General features: G+C 40.0%; 2 protein-coding genes across 4 annotated transcripts; both read right to left on the reverse strand.

Annotated features, from left to right (window-relative positions):
- Positions 1-1,734: 1,734 nt before the first annotated feature.
- naif1 (nuclear apoptosis inducing factor 1) lies at positions 1,735-5,948 on the reverse strand. Of its 3 annotated transcripts, XM_039614447.1 has the most exons (4): positions 4,609-5,946; positions 3,590-3,640; positions 2,604-3,171; positions 1,735-1,966 (listed from the first exon to the last, which is right to left on the reverse strand). In XM_039614447.1, exons 1-3 carry the CDS (start codon positions 5,051-5,053, stop codon positions 2,609-2,611), a joined length of 1,059 nt encoding a protein of 352 aa, XP_039470381.1. In that variant the 5' UTR covers positions 5,054-5,946; the 3' UTR covers positions 1,735-1,966; positions 2,604-2,608. The 3 variants fall into 3 exon arrangements, with proteins under 3 accessions (XP_039470381.1, XP_031613328.1, XP_039470382.1); XM_031757468.2 differs by having other exon boundaries at positions 1,735-3,171; XM_039614448.1 differs by lacking the exon at positions 3,590-3,640 and having other exon boundaries at positions 1,735-3,171; positions 4,609-5,948.
- A 1,101-nt stretch (positions 5,949-7,049) lies between these two features.
- Positions 7,050-15,048, reverse strand: LOC116334143 (folylpolyglutamate synthase, mitochondrial-like). Its single transcript, XM_031757478.2, has 15 exons — positions 15,024-15,048; positions 14,382-14,501; positions 14,221-14,274; positions 13,616-13,680; positions 13,131-13,245; positions 9,953-10,030; positions 9,737-9,798; positions 9,231-9,333; positions 9,072-9,149; positions 8,846-8,993; positions 8,643-8,726; positions 8,411-8,561; positions 8,169-8,244; positions 7,998-8,058; positions 7,050-7,738 (listed from the first exon to the last, which is right to left on the reverse strand). The coding sequence occupies exons 1-15, from the start codon at positions 15,036-15,038 to the stop codon at positions 7,359-7,361; spliced, it is 1,590 nt and encodes a 529-aa protein (XP_031613338.1). The 5' UTR covers positions 15,039-15,048; the 3' UTR covers positions 7,050-7,358.
- Positions 15,049-16,699: the final 1,651 nt, after the last annotated feature.

Raw genomic sequence — 16,699 nt, forward strand, 5'->3', positions numbered from 1 at the left:
ACGGCGTTAAAAACAAACATGAAGAGGAAGGCCACTGGAAGGGAATGGGGGCTCTTTTGGATTTTAATTTTATTTATTTATTTTGAATATTTAGAAAAATAGAAAAAAATATAGTATAAAAACACAGTCAGAATTCAGATTTTTTTTCCTCAAAATTCTAGAAAGAAATTTCCAAAAGATCCCACTTTTTTTCCTTCACAGATGCTCTAATCCTAAATATAAGAACAAATCCTAAATCAAACCGTCTGAAAATTCAGTTAGATCTAATGGCTTTAACTGTGGACAGACCTGCCTCTATAAACATGTAAAACACCAAAAAAACCTGCAGTTCCTCTAATGTCCTACTTGAGTGAGTGAGTTGTTCCTCCGTAGACTCCCCTGTTAAAATGTCTAGAGTTACAGTAGGAATAAACATTTTTACAGCCTGATACACAAACTATTTCAGTCTGTAGGAACGTATGATCATAACATCTGTACAGGGATGAATTTATTAAAAACTCACCTTTTTAAATGACATCAGGGGCAAATCTTGCGTTGTTAGGGGTGTCACATGCAGCTGGTTCAGAGCCCAACTCCCATTTTTTTCCTATATGTCACAAGTGTTATATTTAAAGGAAAAATGTGTTTGCACTTTTAATAAACAGCTAGGTTTGATTTAGACAAGTACATTTAGACATATAAAGATTTAAAGCTTTATAAAAGTTAACAACTTGTTGACCAGGTTTAACGCAGAAAACACCGTCCATTTGGCTATGTAATAAGCAAGGTTATTATAACCAGATGTGAAAAAACATTTTGACTAAAATAAAAATAAAAACTACACCTTTGAAAAAAGTAAACTATTAATATAGTAGTTTTAGTACATCAGTAGTTTGATAAAAACTTCCCTGATGAGACGTTGATGGACGTGTTTACTGAGACTCTGGATGCAAGACTGCGAGTCACTGCTTTAAAAACTGTTTTTATTGTAATACCTGTATCAACTTTCCCAAATCTTCCCTCTGACATATGCCCCCCATGCAATAATACTAACACAGAAACTAATTAAACTAAATACAAAACTGTGGTTTGCCTCGTGCCCTCTTTGCTTCAGGAAACGAAGACGCCGTCTTAAAAAAATCGATTAAAAACTGATAAATATCTATAAATATGGATCTCATCTTATGGTGTCAGCGGCCAACAGGGTCGAGGAGCTATTGCCGATGTTTGCTCTAAACTCAGGAATACTCATAGTAAAATGTGCTTTACTGGGCTTTTTTAGATACCGCTCTTTGTTAGGGACAGGTCACATGACTGGAAAAGGAAAAAGAGGTTCAGCAAACAACCCTAAGTAGAAATGATGAACTATAAAGTAATAATACTTTAATTATTTCAGGAATAACTGATTTGTTAAGGGTTTTTAAATGAAAACATCAAATTAAACTCCAGTACACCCTGCAGTACTACAGTGTCCTCATTTGTGAAAGTTAATCTGATACTGATACTAAAAGACGGATTTCCTTCCTTTCACCCTCTCAGGACCTCAAACGTCACTGCTCACACACCTGTAATGAAACTCTGACTTACACTGACCTCTGCTGGCTGGTTGTAAGCACTACAGCCAGCAGAAAAAAACATCCTGCTCTGTTTATTTCCATTTCCATCTTTCAAACTGTTGGCTTTTTTAGAGTAGGCTTCATGATTTATGTTTCATAGTTAGCTTTATTTAGTATATATCGAAACATCCACCCAGAATCCAGTTTTCCAGCCTGAAGGCACGCCTTCAAGAGCTTGTCATTTTATTGAACATTCAACGAGTTTTGCACCATGAAATCATCCCCCAGTGTGAGACCATCATTGCTGAGGTCTGCTGTGAAGTCCTCTGAGGCATCTGATAGTGAACAATCAGAGGAAATGAACTGTGGTGCACGCCATCACGATCACCTCCCTCAAACATTTGGACGCACTGGACAAGATCCATCACACACTGTAGAGTAACAGTACAGGAGGAACATAAGAGCACTGCAGCGGATGGAAGCTCCGAAAACAATTTAGAGCTGCACAAGAAGACGATACCAAGAGATGAGTGGAACTTTGGACGTGTTTCAAGTATTTTATAGAAAGCCTGCTCTCTATGACATGATACAGATCTAACAGTAGAAAAAACTGTGTGAAAATAAGTGTTTACAACTTTTGACTCATGGGGATCATTGGTTCACACACTGACTTCTTTTACCATGTTTAACATGAACATCTGCCCCTGGGACAGGAGAGATGTGACAGGACATAAAGAGTTTGGCCTCTTTTTCACTTTATTCAGGTCTGAACACATGCTGGTTAAAGTGCAGATCACGGACAAACCTGGCTCGCCACGGTCTAAAAAAACCAACCCGTTAATTTTCCATCAGGCTGACGAAATAGTTGCATAAAAAGGTCAGAAAACCAGATTCAGGGTATTAAATAACATGAAGTCGTGGCAAAAAATAAAAATAATAGTTCTCCATTGCTTCTGTACATGTTCTTCATAAGGCATAATTGCAATCATGGTTCACACACGTGCACACACACACACACACACACACACACACACACACACACACACACACACACACACAAGCACGCACAGAGTCTACTGCGCCTCCTCAGCCTGTTGTGTAGGAAGTGGAGGTGTTTTGGGCCTGCTCTGCTCCTCCATTGCCGCTCCATCAATGGTTGCTCCAGTCGCCGGCGTCGCCACAGAGCTACTGGCGTTCGCCGCCTCAGACCCGCTCTGCAGAAACTTCCTCAGGTCTTTGAGAGCCGGTCGGAGCATCTGCACCAACGCGAGCAGTGCGGCCTGCGTGCCCTCCAGTGCCTGAGCTTGCCTCTCCTGGGCAAACGCCTGCGCCTCCTGGGAGCGCCGCATCATCTGCAGCAGCTCATTCTGGCCCTCCAGGTGCTGGGCAATCTGGCGGATGTGCACGTTGGTGACTCGCTGCTCCTGCAGCAGGCGGGCGGAGTTCAGAGCAATGCGGCTCTTCAGCTCCTGTGGTTTGGCCTGACTCTGAGGCGGTGGTGGGGAAGCAGAAGACGAGGCCAGCATCTCCACAGGACCCTCGACCGCGGCCACCACAGTCGGGGCGGAATCGCCCTCAGTGGTGGTGCAGTACTCCACCACGCCGCCATCCTCCAGAGTGTGGTATGTCGTCTCAGCTGGAAACAAGAAACAGTTTCAGATGTTTATTAAAAGCCTTACAAAGAACATGAAGAAGCAATTGCTCTGAATGCATGTCTGAAACATCTTTCTACTGTGCTGAAGAAATATCAGCTGAAGCGGAATTAGGGCTTGGCTGTACTGTCATGTAATACCAATCACCATCACAAGATGGCGCAGTGAATCAGTGTAACCTTTATTCGTTTAACCAGACAAAAAGAAAAAATTTGCATTTAATAGTAAAAGTTAAAATTTGACCCCTAGTGGTGATTAAATCTGTAGAGTAATTACAAAATGCACCTTTTAAAGCGCAGCAGTTCAACACCACACAGTCCAGTAGAGTTGTGATTAGAAACCCTGATGGCTCTGCAAGTGTCACGGGTAAAGTATGAACATTTACAAAGAAATGAAACGTACCGTGCAGCTGCTTTGAGTTGTCACAGACTGTCCCGGCACTGGCTGGAAGAGCTGAAAGACAACCAGAGGAAGAAGCTAAAGACTCAATGAAACTATCAGCAAATCTTTACAATGTAGTTTTTATTTTAAAAATGTAACTCTAAATTTAAGTGTTACATTTAGGGTTACATTTTTGTAATGTATTATTATATTCATATGATCAGATTTCATATTTACAGTCCAAATTAGTATTTAATTAAAATATTAATAATCCTAGTAATAAGGAATCACTAGGATTTAACATTTATTACATTTTTGGTGTCAAATGTTGCTGTTGATTTCAGCCCACTTGGCTTTCAATAGCTAACTATGGTAGTATCCAGTCTGTCTTTATTATTTAGATTTAACATTTTGCATTTATATTTAAATGTTTTCATAATCATACATTATACACTATATATTATGTTTTAAAGTATCTAATAATAATAGATAATAATTTAAATTTACATTTAATATTGAGATTTAACATTTAGAATTTAGTACATTTATGTTTGTATGCAGTTTGAATGTAATTCCTACTTTTTAGTATGTATCTCACAGATTTATTTAAAAGATTTAATTAACCCTATTAACTTTTAAATGTAAATTTAATAAGCTATTACTTTTTTGTTTACATGTAATAATACATTTAAAAATACTTACATTAAACATTGAGCCTGTGTCGTTATTGCGTAGTTTTAGTTATTTTGCACTTCATGTAGTATTTTGAATTTGAATGCAATATTAACCCATACTTGGAAATATTTAATTTAGACCAATTTTTACCTTTACATTTACTTTTCAGGTAGAAACATACATGTAACTAAACTATAATGCTTACGTTTACATTTAATAACATTTACATTCACTATTTTGGTCTGAATTTTCAGTGGTTTCAGAAAATACTTATAATAATTTCACACTTTGGTTTTTTTTTAGTGTTACACGCGCAGTTATTTTCGGCACGCATCACTTTCCGTACATCACCGTGCGACACTCACCCTCCGTCAGAGTGACGGTGGCGGCGGCGTTGACGGTTACAGGTAAGGAGATCTCAGCATCCGAGTCTCCGGCAGGTAGGCTGATGATGGTGGCCTCTCCCAGCAGGTTACAGATCCGCTGCTGCATGGCGGTGAGGATGACGGGAACTGGAGTGCAGTCCGCGGACGTTCCCTCGATGGCAGCCCGCGCTTGGGCCACCTTCCGCCGGACCTCCGTCTTCATGTCGGACCACTTCTTCTTCACCTCGGGCAGCTCGCGCGGACAGGTGGTGACCTGGTTCACCTTTTTCAGGATGTCCATCCACGCGTTATTCTTGGCCATGTGTGTGACTCCGGCATTGAAGTGGTTAACCAGTGTGTGCTTTTGTTTCTCTATTTCTTCCACTATAATTTCCACCTCCCTCTCCGAGAAATTCATTTTTCTCTTTTTGGCCACCGATGCCATAAGTGCAGAAAAGCGTCTTTACGGCAGGTAATTGTGCGTATTGTACGCAAAAATAGTAGGATTTACTCCGTTAATGTGCGCAACGTAATGGCTTCCAGAATCGGCTTCTTCTTCCTACTAACGACGCTTACGTTAGACGAAGGACGGAACCCCGCCCACTGAGACTTCCATTGGTTGAGGATCTCGCGGTCATGTGGTATTCTCTCTTACTATTGGACCAAACAAAAGCCAATCAACTCAACGAGCCAAACAAAAAGACGAAGTAAAAAAAGAAGAAATGTTACCGTTGTCTCGCTTTTTTCCGAGTTACACTTGAGCGAAAACAACGTTTAAAACGTAAAAAAGAAAACTTAAGGGGAAACGTGAGCTGGGATATGACTGCTTCATCAACAGCATGGTTTTAATACTGCTGCTAAAAGGTAACAATTCTAAACACGTCTTTAAACTGAATACTACTACTAATAATCAATATTATAATTATTGTAACCTCTCATTATTTACAGCTTTCCAAGACACCATGAAATAAAAGCCTCAGAATTACAATTATATTAATATATAATTTTCAGTGTCTTGATTTAATGATTTGACAGTGAAATGCAGAGAAGCTGTCTTGCTTGAGGTTGATCAGAGTTCTTTCCTTCAGATTGTTGTAGGTGAAACTCGCATTTTTTAATCTCTTCTTTGTTAAATAGCTCTGATATGTTAAGCTCACTCAGTCTGTTCAATGGGACTCTGCTTCCTGATCAGGGGAACAAAATCTGTTCTTCAGACTCTAAAATAAACCACTGAAAACTGAGCTGGTTCTAGAGCTACCCACCAACTTTGTTTCCATCTGCGTTTGAACAAAGAATGTTTTCCACGTGTGATAAACACAATGACAAATACACAACAGAAACAGTTTGCCCTAAGAATAAAGGAGTAAAAAAGCTAACAGAGTCTTGTGCCCCATGTTTCTCTTTTTATGTTTAAACTTGTAGTTTACATGGCAACAAATACCATGTGAGTGTTTTGGAGATTTTTTTTCCCCAAGAGTCAATTCATATTTGTTAATATTGTAACAGTGCCTTATCAGAGAATTGAACCTTGGCCTCCCACATGATGTGCAGGGACCCTCATGGGGACTGTCACCAATACCGTAACAAAGAAAGGTGCTTGAAAGCAAAAGGAAAAACTGTCAATGGGGCATGAAAGACAAAATAAAGCAAGAAAACAAAGTGCAAATACAAAAAAAGGTAGAAGGTAGAAGACGAAGTGCATAAAGAAAAAAGGAGGACAAGAGGCAAAACAAGAACTTAAAAATTATCATGAAACTGACACAAATCAAGCAGCTCTGAAGCTGCTTTTACGTCTCAGGGTAAAAAACTATTTGTTTCTGCACTACATGAAAAGTTTGGACTTACCTTCAGCACTTTATTTCTTTTTTCAAACTTTTACCTTGTTTTATATTGTGCTGTTTTGTCATGGTTCCTTTGGTTTAGAAGCTTCAACCTTTTTGTTTTTCCCCATCACTACTTTTAATGTACTATTTGTACCTCAGTATTACCCCACATCATATGTGGAACCTTGCGTGTTAAACCATTTTTTTTTCTTTTTTTGCACTTGTTTGGCACCTTTTCATTTTCCCATTGCTTTTTTCAGTTTAGGTTTGTAAGCACTTTTTTTTAAACCAGCTCAGTATTTTAGGTTCATACATCAGATTTCCAAAAAGACAAGGTTGACTCATCACTGCAGAGAACATGCAGTCTGCATGCCTTGGTGCTTGACTTGATACACCTGTGGTCACGGAAATAATTGGAACACCTGAATTCAATCATTTGGATGGGTTAGTGAAAACGTTTGCAGATCAGCAGAATGTCATCTTACGTCCGTGTATCACAGCATATAGTCCAGTTTCATGTTTACTCTGATCAAATACTGAGACTCAAGGTCAAAATGACCCATGGACTCCAGCTTGCAAAACTTTGTGACTTGGAACCAACGAGGAAGCCGATGAATTTAGTGATGCAAATAAGAGAAAAGCTTTGAAGGCAACGTTATCCAGTCTGTGATCAAAAACTTTACATTTTAAAAGATCATTTATTTGCAATCCAGTCAAACTTACAAACTTGAGTTTTGGCCACTGTTACAAAAATATACTCAAACGTTGTTTATGATTAGCATCCAAAAAGTAAAATCACCTTCATACCTTGGTCACAGACAAAATAATCAAATTCAGGAAAATAAGTCAGGAAAAACTAAAACCACAAACAACCCTCTTCCCTGGAAGCAAATCTCTCGCAGTTGTGCAAATACAAAACACTTCTGTTCACTTGGAGGAAGCTGGGTCGAGGTATTTGAGAGCTCCTCCCACCAGGTAAAGGCTTCCAGTGATGAGGACCTGGATATCGCTAGCTTCGCGGAGAGAAGCAGCTTTGGCCGTGATGCTCGGTTTAACCGGGAGCGTTGTCTTGGCCTGGTCAGACAGCACTGAGTTCCTGCCATGTGTGATCCACTGGAGGGCGCTGAAGATGCACGGGAATACCAAGGTGTCCCCTCTGTTCTCAGGTAAACGAGGAAGACTGTCCTCTATCAGCAGCAGATTATCTCCGTTGTCATCCTGGTGGTTATGGAGGCGCCAGATCCTCTCGTTGTCCAAGCAGCGACTCAGCATCTCCTCCACAGACATGTCAAACTTCTTTTCCTGAACTGAGGAGGAAGAATAAGGTGAAAGAATAACTTCAAAGTTTTTGGTTCAGAATCATTCACTGGATAAAACCAGCTCTTCTTGGATAATCTCCATCTGGAAACACAGACTCCAACACAAACTCCAGACAAGGAAAAACTAAAAATGTGCATCAGATAGAATTAGATTACACCTGCACACCTCTGGACACTCAGATCCAGTGTCCAAACTGATTTTATATAGAACGATCTGTACAGGTGCAAAAAGATTCAGCGAACTCACTATTGGAAGTGCCAACTTCAGCGATGCATGGGCAGAACACAGCAAAGTCAAAGTGGCACGGCTGGAAAGAAACAAGAAATAGTAAAAAAAAATTGTTTTACAACTCTATAAGTACAATCACGTCCATGCCAACATACCCACAAATGCATTCAGGTTCAAAAAACTACTCACAACCAGGAGTTTAAGGAAAGCACCTGCGTCTCTCTCTCCTGTAACGTTGAACAGTAAAACTCTGGCCACAGGGCCACTAAAACACAAACACATCAAAGTGTCACATCACATAGCATTTGATGTAAAAATATTCCTGTAGATCCACCAACAACTGGAACACACTCTCTGGTCCATTTTGTTAACAACGGGGACCGGGCTAAACGTTTAATTAAAAATTCTTACACATCTTTTTTTTAGCTCACCTGGCGTTCCTCTCGTGCTCAGCTGCAGTCTCTCTAAACCACTGAGCACAGGCCTGGATGCTGTGTAGGGTGTGAGCTCCATCCAGGAAGTAGGTGACCGCTCCACGTTTTAGGGTCTGGCTCCTGCCGGGCCACTCGGTATCTGCCAACCCTGAGAGTAAACACATTCACTGTTACCTCAGCTGGCCTCGGCTGGGTCCTGTTGTTGTCTGATTGGCTCTGCGGAACTCACCTTTCACCATCATGGGGCTGGGAGTGAAGGCAGTCGCCTGAAGCATCCTGCTGTTGTTAACAGTGATGTAGGGTAAGCTGTTATCTGTTCAGAGAGGGTCGGTACATTGAAGGTACACTGACCAAAGCTTGCAGTTGTTATTTGCATTATTTTGTAATATTTATTAATTTATTTTTGGACATATATTTAAACATAAGCCCAACCTGGTAGACCCCTCATCTGAAGCCAGGTGTGACTCAGCTGGAGGGCGAGGGAGGCGTTGGAGCGCTGGTGCTGTCCTGCAAGGCCCAGGTGCAAAGGTTTACATTCCGCCTGGTAGTCCTCCAGCTGTGGACACATCCACAGTGGACACTGCAACAACAGGTTAGAGAGAGTTATAGAAAGTTGAAGCTTCACTTTCCTGTGTGATCTGACTGAAAGTGGACTTACCCCGATCTCTTTGGCCCGTTGCTCGAGCACGGGCATGGCGCCCTCTGGCTGTCTGATGGTGAAGGCGGGGACTCCAGGCTGCAAACACAAATATGCAGCATTACTAAAAAAAGCACGCATTCAGACTGAATCAGTGACTCACTCCTACTGTGAACACACCTTGAATATGCCCGCTTTGTGCCAGGCGATCTTTTCGATGGTGTCTCCCAGAATATCAGTGTGGTCTATGTCCAGGAACGAGATGCCACACACCCACGGCCTCCTGTCGAAACACACAGGCATGATAGTGACAACCGAGACTGTACACTGATCAAATTTCTCTGTACAACACAAATAAATGGTCTGTGTACCCAAAGAGTCACACTGAGCAAATTATGTTGGAAAAAACAGCAACAACAACAAAAATCTAATATAAATAAGAAATGTAAATACTTTAAAAAAAATAAAATAAAAAAAAGATGTAATGTTGCATAAAGTGGTGCAAAAACTGTATAAAGACAGACAGACTCCAGTGATTCTTATGACAAAGGCTTTTTAAATGTGTCCACTTGGTACCATTTCTCCAAAAGGCGTTAGTTTGTGTTTTGATTTGGAAGCTTTTCCATTGTGTGTGATATTTCGCATGTTATGCTAAAGACTTATGCTGTGCTAAGTTTAAATCTCACCGTATTATGTTGGTGTTGTCGTACGCTCCTCCAATACCAACTTCAATCACAGCTAAATCCACCTGAGCAAAGACAAAGAGCCATTTAGATCCAAGGAGTGTTTATAGTAAATAAGACCTGCACCACTGCCTGCATGTAAGTCAGATAAATGAGTACATAACATGTGTCAGGAATAAATTCCATATAAACATTTTCTGGCTGCTTTTGACAGTGTACCTTCTCCTGAAGGAAGATATGGAAGGCCAAGATGGTGAGGATACCAAAATATGTCGGCATCGTCCCTCCGTTAGCATCCTGAAGGGTCAAAGGAAAAAGTAAAGAATCATCAGTCTGTTTGTTTATACACCAAAGATGATATATTTTATCTTATTTTTTTTTCCAAATGATCACATCAGGTTATCAGTGGCCCGTCTGAGAGTTTTATTTTAATTAATTTTAAGATGTTACCTTTCAAATACGATCTCAAATTTATTAAAAGAAAAGCCTTGATGGCTTCTTCTCCTTCTGTTTTCAACTGAATTGTTCAGGGTTCACCACAGTGGATCATCTGCCTCCATCTCACCCTATCCCAGCATCCTCCTCTGTTACACCAACCCTCCACATGCCCTCCTTCACTTCATCCATGAATCTTCTTTGTGGTCTTCCTCTTCTCCTCCTGCCTGGCAGCTCCATATTATCATCCTTTGTCCAATATATCCTGCACTGTCCCTCTGATGCACTCATTTTCTAATCCGGTCTATCTTGCTCACTCTCAGTTAAAATCTTAATATCATTTAAAGTCACTTATTTTAAATTCCAGAGTTTAAAAATACTTTGAAACCTTCCAGAAGTAACAGAAGTGAAGAAGGGGCTGGTCTGATTTTCATATCTAAAGCATGTCTGTATTATGTTAGAGAGATCGAAAGCTGTGGTAAAAATTTGTGGTGGGTAATTACTGTATTTTCCGCACTATAAGGTGCACTTAAAATCCTTCAATTTTCTCAAAAATCAGCAGTGTATAATCTGGTGCATCTTATGTATGGATTCTGGTTGTGCTAACTGACCTCGAACCGATTTTATGTGGTACACGGCACTCAAAAATCTGTCAAAAAAAAATGTTTTAGTATGACTTTGGTAAGCTACAAAGCCGCACCGCTTGATGGATTGCTGGAGCATTACGGCTACCGTAGTCAGGAGCCTCACGGACTCGGGGTAATCTGGGTCCAAAACTCCGTCCGCTTCAGGTCCCAAAGTCAAACGAACACCGCAACATCACTGAGAGTTAAAAACTGTCTAAACTCTTTCATCTTTAATAAAATCATCAGCGTTGCTGCTTTACCAGCTGTAACAATTAAGTTTAACATCCAGGCATCCATGAAAACAGAATTTATTAAATTTAACAGAGTTAGAAGTTAACAGGAAGTTAACTCGCTAGTTTCCACCTAAACATGATATAGCATGTTCTGACTGAGAGATTTCTGAAAAAATGAAAGCGTACAGCTCTGCTATCACTTCCAACATAAATGAAGACAGAAAACTAAACAGCAGTGACGTTTGTAGGGTTACTGAAGTTGGGCTAGTAAGGCGTTATTTTTGTGCCACTATTCTGAGCGCACGTAAAAAAAAATTTGAGCGCACGTAAAAAACATTTGCAGGTGCAAGTGTTGCATTTTGAGGAGAAATTTATTTCGAGCAAAGAAAAGCTAAATTTGAGTGAACAAAATTCATTGCTGTGTGCAAAAAATGTATTTCAGTGTTTGCTATTATCCACACACACACACACAATAGCAGCCCCTCTCGCTCAGTTTTTGCATTTGTGCTTGCTCGCAATGTGTTACTTGCGCTCTCAACATTTCTGCCCGTGCACGCTCAGCTCTTTCTGTACACCATTATATTTGTGCCACAAAACCAGCCAATCACAGACTTGGATGCAAAAAAATCCGATTGGCTGTTTTCATCTCCAATCAGCTCGAAATGACGAAATGCAATATCTCAGAATCCATTTCGTCCAAAACTCAAATGAGGCAGTGGCGGAGGAACACAGAGTGGCGGAGTTTGAAATATTACTCTTTCTGGGTCACAAAATAACCTTTTAAGATATTTTCATGTGAGAATGTTGCTGTGTAAACTTCAAATATCTGCTCGATTTATCAAGACATCACATATTTCCATAAGTGCTCTAATGTTTTCGGAGATGCCTGTTACCCACCAGCTGACTGCATAGCTGTACTGGCCATGCCCGGTGGGCCGATGGTGATTTTTCATTTTTATGTTTGTTTTTGTAACGGTATAAACAATGAAAGGTGGTGGATTAGCCAATTGGTCATGATCAACTCTGGGCTGGACCAATTACAATACATCCGTATTGAGCGGAGAAGGAACACGATTCGTCCCGTACTTCAGCAGAATGAAAAAGACACAAAGCTGCAACACATTGCGAGCAAGCGCAAATGCAAAAACTGAGCGAGAGGGGCTGCTATTGTGTGTGATGGATAATAGCAAACACTGAAATACATTTTTTGCACGCAGCAATGAGTTTTGTTCACTCAAATTTAGCTTTTCTTCGCTCAAAATAAATTTCTTCTCAAAATGCAACACTTGCACCTGCAAATTTTTTTTACATGCGCTCAAATGTTTTTTTTTACGTGCGCTCAGAATAGTGGCACAAAAATAACGCCATAGGCTAGCTGGTATATGATGATGTGCTATGTGATTGCTCGCAACACAGCTATGTTAGCATAACATAAATACAGTGAAGCTGGAGGATAAACACTAACTTTTTTCCACATGGGAACATGAGGGTTCCCGATGGTTAGGGACAAATGCAATGGCATGGCAGGATGCTGTGAATGACCAAACTTCAGTCAGGAGAACAACTGAGATAATCCATTGACAATATGAGGTTAGTCATTAATATACTTCAACAACACAGGAATAGAGCAGCTGCGAGAGAATTCAACATTACTGAATCAATGGTATGGAAGTGGAAAAAGCAAGAAGAATGAGTTGAGCAAAGTTTGACTTATCTGACTGTTTTGTTTCACTTAATGCGCCTTATAATCTGGTGCACCTTATGTTTGAAAACAGACCCGTTTATTGACAGTGCGCCTTATAATCCGGTGCGCCTTATGGTCCGAAAAATACGGTACAGAAAGTACCTTTGAGAGCTTTGAATCCACATTAAAAAGTCAGTTCATCCCCAAAATTAAATTTACATCATTTGCCTTTCAATTTAGAAAGGTTTGGTGTGATTTGCCCAGTTTTAGAGATATTGTTCCTATAACAAAACTCGGGTTCTCGGGTTGGCAGGTTATTACCAGAACTAGATCACCATAAAGGTGTGTCACATTTGGTCCAGTGGACAGGGCGGTGTCAGGTGGCATTTTAGTTTTCTATTTTCTCTTTTCATACCCACCTTCGTTTCATCGAGCCGTCTGTATATCTGCCAGAAGTATTTGGTGAAGAGCTCTTTTCCAATTGGCTGCCCATTGATCCGAATCCTCTCTGTCACTTGGACCAGATGTGGAGAGCTGCACCCAAGAATGCATGTTCAGGTCTTTGGAAAATACTTGAAGCCTGTTATTACCAGTCAGTGTCTACATCCAATTCCTTCTGTGTGTGTATGTTCAAACTGCTCAAGATATCAGAGTAATCTGATTACAGAAACTAAACAACCCATTTTACTGTTCAGACTACTTGAGAAGAGCACAACCCCGACATCTGGACAGCTGGTACATTAAAATGTAGGGTAAGAAAAGACTGTATAGAAGTATGGGCGTGTATTTGTGTTTTATAGCTTATTTAAACCTTTCCAAGGACTGCACAGAAATCTGAAACAAAGCATGTTTTTATGCAATAACACTGCGGTAACCACCTGAGTAAGTAAGCACCATGGTTTACCTGAAAAATCCTGTGCGGAAGCCACAATTTCTTAAAATCTGCTCAGTGAACGCACATGTCGAGCCCTGAAAGACAAACAGTCATTGTCTGGATTCATGATGTTTGCTATATAAAATGTGTGCTATATAAAATTTAAAGCCATATACCTTATATACCACACACTCTTCTCACATAGCTTTTATGTTCTGATTTTTACACAGCACATGAATTTGTTTCAGAGATTTTCTTTATTTTTTGTGGAAGACAAATGGGAGATTTCTGTGTGTAAATAAACATGAGGTCCTTCTTATGTGTGTCCTTTGTCCTGTCTTCGTCCCCTCAACCCCAACAAGTTGCAGCGGATGGCTGCTCCTCTCTGAACCTGGTTCTGCCAGAAGTTTCTTCCTGTTAAAAGGGAGTTTTTTCTTCCCACTGTTGCCAAGTGCTTCCTCAAAGGGGGTCATATGATTGTTGAGGTTTCTCTGTATTGTAGGGTTTTACCTTGTAGTATAAAGCCCCTTGTGGTGTGATTTGGTGTTATATAAATGAAATTGAATTGAACTTAATTCTAATTAATCCACAGAAAGGACCTTTCTGATATAAAGAACAGCTAAATGTCTGCTCACCTTGCCCTTTGTTCCGGTCACATGAATGATATTGAGACGGTCAAGTTCATCCACCTTTGATATGCATACAAGAACACACGTGTAGTTCAGGTAAGACTGAAGGCGATAATTACTGTAACTGTGTGTAATCTCTGATGTCACTGCTGCTTTGATTGGCTCACCGTGAGGCCGGCTCGTTCCAGGAAGCCTCTCATGGTCTTTAGCTGCAGGTGACATTTGCTCCGCAGCTCCTTCAGGGCGGCAGCATAGACCTGCAATGTGTTCAGGGTGGCGATGGCGTCCTGTGGTAAAAGTGCAAAAGGAAGGACAGAAAAGTTCAAAAGAAACAAAAAGGTGTCATCTGCACAGAAAACTTAATGAAATGTTGAGAATCAGGATGTCAGGACAGTCTGACTGAAACTAAAATCAAACGGTGACAGAAAGTGGAAAAGTCTCTGTTTTCTTACTAGATTTTAGGAGGTGGAAAGGGAACCTTTCCAAAATGAAAACCAAGGAATGATTCATGCTTCATGATCAGCAAGTTGGAAAAGCAAAATTGTAAAAAATAAAAAATAATAATAATAATACTAATAATGATTTTTTTAAATTTCTATTTTAAAACAATATTTTTTTTCTTTGGAGGTTCCAGCATTTTTGCCAGTGCAGAATTCGCCCACAGATTTCAGACTTTTGGAGAGCCGTGTCCCTCTCCAATAACAAAAACCCCTGGACAGCACCAGCCTTTGCCTTGAAGCAGCAGCTCCACAGTCACAATAAAAGAACAGCTGCTATAAAAAACTAAAACAGAAGAAACCTCAGCTTACCATTTCTGTATCCATGGTGGCTCTGCTGCAGTCTGACACTCTTGTGACAGTTTCTGTTACAGCAGGTATGCACTCATCCGTCCACTTTAAGACCCCGCCTCTGTCTTTGGGGCTTTCAGATATTTATCACCTTAGAAAAGCATAATTTTTTCCTCAGTTTCATATTTGTTTTTGCCCGAGGTGTGTAGTGAAATGAAGTAGGAATAATTTGTCACTATACTTAAGTAGAATTTTCAGGTATTTCTACTTGAGTATTCATTTTTCTGTCAACCTTTTATTTTTATTCTTTACTTTTTCAAATCAGGCTCATTACTTTAGCTTGAATTCATTTGAGGGAAGTTTTTACTGTGAGTCTTCAAACTGATGTGAGGTTAAAAGGAGGTAACAATAATAAATAGACAAATTTATTAGTGTATCCATCAGTGAGGCGTCTCACATTCAAAAAGATGAAAGAGGCAAAATAAAACCCACATAACTTATGCATTATCATAGCACCATAAACTGGGGGTTTGGATCAGGTTGGGACGATCCTGAACGGCACTTTTTGTGCAGATGTTGATAAGCTGTGTTTGTAGTACAGCACTGAAGAGGAGCAAGCACGTTTCTATCAGCTCAACATAAATCAGCAAACACACAAACTATTAGCCACACCGTGTCTGCGAGTTAAAGGTCCAGCTGCTGGATTTCACCGAATGAGAGATGCAAAGATGAATTCAAACATAAGCTGATGATGAGATTCACTCACTGAATTTAACTGTATGCTGTGAGTGTAGGGGAAGGACATCAGCCCAGATAGCTCATGAAATATTTTTGAATTTAGCTGTGATCACAGGCTGTGCGCTAAGACCTCCTGCTGGAGCTCACAGTAGAAATGATTGAGCAGCGATTCTTGTCCCCACACTGAGCTACTGCAACTGAACTTGGGGTTCCTCCACCTGCTGAATCCCACTCATACTTCCATGCATTAATATTATTTTATTATTATATTAATACAGCATGAGGTTCAGTTAGCTTTGCATAATAATGTCTGATAGCATTGTCATTTAAAGAGCTACTTTTTATGTAATTACTTTGAGTACATTTCAGAGTTGGTACTTTTTCACTTTTACTTGATTCAGTACTTTGACTTTCACCAGAGCATTTTTTTTTAAACACACATATCTTCACTTCTACTTAAGTAAAGAATGTGTGTGTTATTGTGTTTAAGGTGTGGAAGCATGTAGTGACTGACAGATCTCTACTCTATGTGGCAACTTTCTAACCCGACAAACCGGATGAATCCCAGGAGCAAAGCCAGGCAGTAAATCAATCAGTGGAATGAAAAACATTTTTTTTTTTTTTTTTTTTTTTTTACAAGAAGTTTCTTTGTTGTTTTTAGGAATTTATTTCAGTTTGATTTAATTTGAATTAATTTACTCTTCTGAGTCTGAATAACATCACTCTTTTGGACCATCCAGCGTGTTCCCCTGATCTAAATCCAATCCAGAACCTTTGGGGATGGATGGCAAAAGTTTACAAAAATGGACAACTCATTCCTGAGTTCATGTTTGGAACTTTGATTTCTGTTTTGGAGGGGTTTATGGGGTTTTTTGGAAGTGTGGTCCTAAACTTTTGATCAGCTGTAAAAAGCCTGTTTCAGTTTAAGCGTGTTTTCAATAGATTGCATGCTCAAAAAA

This window comes from Oreochromis aureus, linkage group 7 (assembly GCF_013358895.1).
Source record: "Oreochromis aureus strain Israel breed Guangdong linkage group 7, ZZ_aureus, whole genome shotgun sequence".
Taxonomy (NCBI): domain Eukaryota; kingdom Metazoa; phylum Chordata; class Actinopteri; order Cichliformes; family Cichlidae; genus Oreochromis; species Oreochromis aureus.

Coding starts and splice junctions, on each gene's coding strand:
- naif1 (XM_039614447.1), bottom strand. CDS start 5,053: ATGGCATCGGTGGCCAAAAAGAGAAAAATGAATTTCTCGGAGAGGGAG. Junction 3,641..4,608: donor CACCGTCACTCTGACGGAGG/GTGAGTGTCGCA, acceptor GTTGTCTTTCAG/CTCTTCCAGCCAGTGCCGGG. Junction 3,172..3,589: donor CAACTCAAAGCAGCTGCACG/GTACGTTTCATT, acceptor TCTTGTTTCCAG/CTGAGACGACATACCACACT.
- LOC116334143 (XM_031757478.2), bottom strand. Junction 9,334..9,736: donor GACAACACCAACATAATACG/GTGAGATTTAAA, acceptor GTGTTTCGACAG/GAGGCCGTGGGTGTGTGGCA. Junction 8,562..8,642: donor CAGCCCCATGATGGTGAAAG/GTGAGTTCCGCA, acceptor GTTTACTCTCAG/GGTTGGCAGATACCGAGTGG.